General features: G+C 59.9%; 1 protein-coding gene across 1 annotated transcript; it reads right to left on the bottom strand.

Annotated features, from left to right (window-relative positions):
* Positions 1-3535: 3535 nt before the first annotated feature.
* On the bottom strand, positions 3536-5108 carry CDK5R2 (cyclin dependent kinase 5 regulatory subunit 2). The gene has a single exon (XM_049614861.1). It carries the CDS (start codon positions 4936-4938, stop codon positions 3826-3828), a length of 1113 nt encoding a protein of 370 aa, XP_049470818.1. The 5' UTR covers positions 4939-5108; the 3' UTR covers positions 3536-3825.
* Positions 5109-6201: the final 1093 nt, after the last annotated feature.

Below are 6201 nucleotides of genomic sequence, written 5' to 3' on the forward strand. Positions count from 1 at the left end.
GAAGATGGTCAGCCCTCCATACCTGGCTGTCAGCTGTCTTTCCTCATGGGGGTGTGGCTAGAAGGGCTGCTGTGGCAGCCTCTGTTGTAGAAATCTTCCAGAGACGCCCATCTGGGTGCCTGAGGCAGGGTATCCATGGGTAGAGGCCACAGGATGTCCCCTTGGATATTGCCAGATGCTCCGGTTGCTGGGCACTCTGTCTGGCTGGGAAAGCAGTTACCATGACAACCAAACCCCCCGCCCCCACGTCTGCAGTTTTTTGTTTTGTTTTGTTTTGTTTTGTTTTGCATTTCTCCTTTCCCATTAAGTACCAAGGTATTCCAGGGACAGGCAAGCATATCTCTCAGGACAGAATGTACTCTGCTCCAGGAAGAGGGGCAAGTAAGTGGGCAGTGGAGATGTGTACATGTCATGACTGAAGGAGCCTTCATCAGTGTAAATGCCTATGTATCTCCTTTCTGGGTTAAAATGTATGCTTTTGGTTGTATATCAAAGCAACAAATGGCCAGATCACTGTTTATCCACACATTTGCTTTCCTGCTCCCCTCCCCTCTCTGCTGCTCCTCTTGTGCTGGGAGAGTCACCCCGGTCCTTTGCCAAGGGAAGTGCTGAGTCATGGCTCCATCTGGGTTTTTGTCTTCTACCCTCCATCTCCATTCTTTCCTTAGTCCACCCCTCACACAGGCTGGGCTTTTTCTAGAATTCTGAGCCCTCTTCAGCACTTCTCTCCTCAGCCTGGACTCACTGTCGTGAGGTTCGTTTCTGAGCAGAAAAAGAAGGCACTTCACACTGTTTCTGCACCTTCTCCCTTCTCACCTTGCCTTCTCAGAAGACTGAACCTTTCCCCCATGTGACCACCCCTCCCAGAGAAAACAGGAGTCTGACCAGGTTTGACCCAGGAGGCTAATTCTTCCGTGTATTCATGCTGATCCTCCTCCAGTCGCTTACCCCCTAATCGGATTATGGCAGTGTCTCATGCCTCGGGGGCATGGCAAGGAAAGTGAGATTTAATTTGACACCACGCACTGAGGCTTTTTTTCTCATTCTAAGTCTCCAAGTGCCAGACCACAGGTTCCTGGACGGGTGTGTGTATGTGTGTGTGTGTGTGTGTGTGTGTGTGCAGTAAAGGGAGGGTGCTGTTTCTATGGGTTCAGGAGCAGTACAGAGAGCAGAATGTTTGGGAGTCTTGGTAGACTATCGTCTCTCTTTCCCACCCACTTTATACTCTTCTAACGCAGAAGTTTCAACCAAGTAGTCTTGCTAACTAGTTCCAAATAAGGCAGACTAGGATGGTTTCCTCCGCTAGAGTGGGGAGAGTGGAAAGTGGCCCCGCCCGCTTAGTCTGGTTGCTATGGCGACAGCCGCGGGGTGACCCGAGTGCTCCTCCCTCCCTCCTCCCAAACCCGGAGAGATGACGGCACCGCGCTGACTGCGCCAAATTCCAGCCAATGGGCGGCTGCTCCCGCCTTCCCTTCCGCCTGCTCTCCCTTTTCTCCCCCCCGGGAATTCGATTCACAAATCTGGACTGGGGATTTCCGGCTCCAGGCCGGGTGCAAGGGCGCTGGGCCGAGGTCGAGGGAGAGTCGTGCTCTGTCCTCTTAGGAGGGTAAATGGAAGCCGGCATCCTAGGTTATCCTGCCAGACTCCTGCAACTCGCCACCAGAAGAGATCACAACCTACTCCCCAAATTATCCGGAAAATCTAGTTGAAGCTGAGCCTGTAACTCCTCCTGCCCCTACAAGCCCCCACCCTGCCCAAGCGCGCCGGTCAGCACCACGGACAGCGAACCCGGGCCTAGTCTTTTCAGGCCTCGCGGGGTTCTGACTTCAGCTGCTTGATGTCTGGGCGACTACTAGGGTCAGAGACGCCAGCGCTCTACTGGAGCCAGGCCTCCTCGGGCCAATGAAACTGAATGGGGCGCTTAGCCACGTGGCTAAGAAGGCAATGGAACAGGAATCTCAGGCTAAAGAGCTTACTTCTGTTCTTTCAACCCCAAAGAATGGCTCCTGTCTCCCAGGCTGCCTGTGTCCTACCTAGCCTCCCTGGGGATAAGGGGCCAGGTTTGAACCTTAAGCAGGGATGGACTTCCCAAGGCTGTCCTGGGTGGGCGTGTGACTGAAACGGCCTTGAAACAACCTAGCATGTTGGAAGAAGGGTGTGGAGCTGAGTGTGACAGTCAGGCCCCACCTGAGAGTGGTGAGCACAGACTTAGGCCTGACTGGACTCTAGACAGTATATATAGTGGGGAGAGGTGGAGGAAGAGAAAAGCAGCAATCATAACTAGCTAGTTCTGCTTCAGTGGACTACTTTGTAAAGGGAACCACTTTTGCTGTTCTCATCACGTAATCCCTAAATAGCCTATGCATTAATGAAGAGCTAGATGAGACAAGATGGAGGTGGAGTGGGTGAGGGGATTCAGCTTTATCACCAGGCCTCAACCTTTGGCTACTTTACTCTCTGTAAAACGGAAGCCAATGCGGGGGGCGAGGGGACAGAAAGAGTAGCACTTCTCAGGTACCCACCTTCCCCACGAGGCCCGTGGGGGTCCTCCTGCCGTGCCTGTGACAGTTTCACTCCTGTTCCCGCTCCCTCCCTCCTGGGGCCCAAAGAAAGGCCGGCGCAAAACCATCTGCAGGCGCTTTCAGCGCTTTATAGTTCTTTCCGGGACAGACGGACAGACAGACAGTGCAGCCCGCGCCGTCGGCCCGCATCATTGGCACCTTGGACACGGCACCAGGCCCAACCCAGTCCCTGGTACCCTCCCGGGAGGATTCCGGTCCGGCCTCAAATCAGCACCTCAGACAGCTCCCAGCCCAACACCCATCCCTCCCCCCTCCCTCTGGAAACAACCAAATAAATTAAAAGGTGGGGGGAACAAAAACACCTAAGGATAAGGAAGAGGAGGTGCCCCTCCCCCAGTGTAAGAAGAGTTTCTGTCTCCTCCCATCCTTCCGCTGAGGCGCCGCCGCCGCCAGGGTGGCCTCCTAGGTTGATTTTGCTCCCAAACCTCAGCCTCTTGAAGCCGGCATCTCCCCCACCCCCCAACTCCCGGCATGCAACACGTTGGAAAAGGTAGGGAGAGGAGGTGGGGGTGGGGCGAAGGACCATCCAGGTGGTTGTCTGGGCTCCTAGGGCTGCAGTTTCTCGCCGCACCTCAGTCAGTTCAAATCAAGAATTAATAGTCCCTTTGGTCTGGGAAGAGGGATATGAGGGCTCAGTCGGGGGAAGAAATGCAAGCTGACATAGGTGGGGGTGGGGGGGAGCAGACAGGAGGGAAGATGGTGACACATGCCAGAAGGGAGGAAAAAAAGAGAACAAGAAGGGGAGCTGGGGACACAGGTGCAGAAAGGGAAACGGGAGCAACGAGAGATAGCCAGGTGGGGGGTAAGATGGAGACGGAAATACACACCCAAGTTACCGAAAATGGAAAGGCAGAGAGGGAGATGGGAAGGCGGACCGGAGGATGAAGGTAGAGGAAGAAGGCCGGGAAATGGTCAAGACCAAGGGACATGGACTTAGAGACGCACACAGAAAGGAAGGAGGAGATCCAGGTAGAATTGAAGACATGGGGCACAGGCAGACAGAAAGGGTGAGGTTGGGGGTTCCCCCTCCCACGCGCATCCCCCACCCTATGCCTAGCATATTCAGAGCTGCGGCCTCTGGCGTCCTGGCCTCCACCTTCCCCTGCGGGACAGGGGCGGCTCCTCCTCCGGCCGCGGCGCGGAGCGGCGATAACAGCGGCGGCGGCTTGATGGTCCCGGGGGCTCCGAGTGCGTGTCAGGGGCTGGGATGGGGGTGGGGGGCGGGCGCGGCCCTGGGAATCCCTTAGCGGTCCAGGTTCATAGTCCAGTGCTTGGCTCCGGTCGCGCAGCTGTCCCTGGCGGCCGAGGAGGAGGAGGGGGCCGCGGGCGCGCCCCCGCTGGGTGGACCCCCGGCGCCGGCGGCGGCCTCGCCCTCGTTCTTGAGGTCTTGAAAGACCTGCGTGAAGAAGTGGGGGTCGGCGTTGAGCCGCAGCATCTGGGGGCTGAGCCGCTGGATGAGGCGCAGGCAGCGTTGCCAGAAGCGCTCCTTGTCGGGCTCCACGAGGAAGGGCTTGAGCGGGTATGAGATCTCGTTGCCCATGTAGGAGTAGGCGAGGTAGAGGCAGGTGAGGAAGGCGGCCTGCAGCTCGGCGGCCGACGCCAGCTCATCCCCGCGCAACGACTCGCGGCACAGCAGGTACACGAACACCAGGTTGGCGGGCGTAATGAAGGCCTGGTCTTGCCAGCCCTGCAGCAGCAGCGAGCGGTCCACTCCGCGGAACCAGCCCACCAGCTCGCCCGGGCTCAGCTCCTTGAGGCGGTAGCAGCGTCGGCACACGAAATCGCCCAGGCAGCGCAGCAGCTCGCCGGTGGACGCCTGCACGATGACCCGCCGCGGCGAGCCGCCAGGCACCGGCGGCGCCGCCTGCGGGGCTGGGGGTGGCGGCGGTGGAGGCTTGCCCCCACCGGAACCCGGCGGCGGGGCGGCCCCGCTGCCCCCCGACGGCGGCTCGCAGGTGGCAGCGGCCGCGGGCACGGTGGGCACCGGCACCGCCAGTGGCTTGGTGGCGCCGCCGCCGTCGGGGGGATCCCGACCCTTGCGGAGAAGGTTCTCGCGGTTGCGTTGCTGGACCAGGGGGTCAGGGCCCGTGGATGCCGGCTTGGGCGTCACCTTCTTGCTGCCTTTCTTCTTCTTGGCAGATGCGGCCACCAGGCGCTTCCAGGTCAGCGCCGAGATGAGCACTGACGGCCGCTTGAGCCGGCTCTCGCCTTTGCCGCCCTTGCCTGCTGGCGGCGCCCCGTAGCCCCCCAGCGCCTCGTCCCCCGCGGGCGGCGCTTTCTTCTTCTCTTCGGGCAGCCCGCCGGGCCTCCGGCCCTTGGCCGAAGAGGCGGGGGATAGAGACAGCACCGTGCCCATCCTGCAGAGCGGGGCCGGCGCCCGGGCCCCGGCGGGAACCGCGGGCGGCGCCGCTGTCGCCGCCGCCGCTACTGCAGCCCCCGGAGACCCGGCGGTTGGGGGCCTAGCCCCGGCCCGGGCGCGGGAACGGGCAGGGGAAGGTGGTTGCTTGGCTGCTCCGCGGCGGTTGCTCGGGGTCTGAGCTGCGCCAGCTGCAGCGTCAGCCCCACCCCTTGGGCCCGGTCTTTAGCAGCGCCGCGCCCCGCCTCATGCAGCCAATCCTCGCCCGAATTGCCCTTGTGACCGGCAGCTCCTCTGACCAATAGAACTCGCATGCCTATCTCAAGTCCCGCCCCGCCCCTACCCTCTGTCTCTGGTCCTTTCCTTTCACCAGAAAGGGGAAAGGAGGAGGAGGTGGCCCTGGTTCCAAGGGCCTCCTCAGGGTCAGAGCTGGGGAGAGGGGACTGGCTGCTCTCCCCCGCCCCAAGTCCTAAGGCCCTGGGTCAGCTTGTTTTAATGCATTGGATCGTGGTAGCAGAGAAGCAGTGGGAAGAGACTCTCCCCGCTGTTGATTATGTGTTGGGGGCGGGGGGGGGGGGGCAGGGTGGGCAGTGAGTACCTTCATTAAGGCGCCCGGGCACCTGCTGGGTCGAACTGCTCTGGCTTCCCCAATCTGGCCATAGGTAGATTATCTCTTCGCTGTCCTCCCCTGCCTTTGTCCCATGAAGCCACCACCGGGGAGGTTGTGGAGGAGTGCAGCAGGTGCATTCTTGCTCTGCCTGTGATGGGGTGCTGGCAGGGCCCTGACCTTCCAGCAGGTCACAATCCCCTCCTTGGGGGCCTTTGCTCTGGGGATGGCAAGACCCTCAGATATATATTCCTGAGTCTGCTGTTTGCTGGCCTGAGTGTCTGCAGCTGAGTCTGTGGGGAGAGGCCCTAGGCTTTGGTCCCTGGGTGGCTCCTCTTGTGCTCTTCTCCCTCACCAACACACCCTGATCCCACATTTGGGTGGGTGATGAATGATTGGTTCCTGGGGGAAATGCTAGAAATTGGATGGATTGGTCTCTTCGGGCTCAGACAGCAGACAGCGCCTCCTGTGTAGAGGGAGGCCCAAGCCCAAGGGGTTTGGCCCAACCTTCAGCCCAGCCCCGGGTCCAGGTTGAGATGGGTTTTCGTTGTTAAATTCTTCCTGCCATTCATGTCCGAGCTGTCCCCACTCTCAGCTGCAAGATATTAGGCTAGGTCCTGCCCACTGCTCTCTGGGTCTCTCTGTTTCCTCCTCAG

Source organism: Panthera uncia (assembly GCF_023721935.1).
Source record: "Panthera uncia isolate 11264 chromosome C1 unlocalized genomic scaffold, Puncia_PCG_1.0 HiC_scaffold_3, whole genome shotgun sequence".
Lineage (NCBI taxonomy): Eukaryota > Metazoa > Chordata > Mammalia > Carnivora > Felidae > Panthera > Panthera uncia.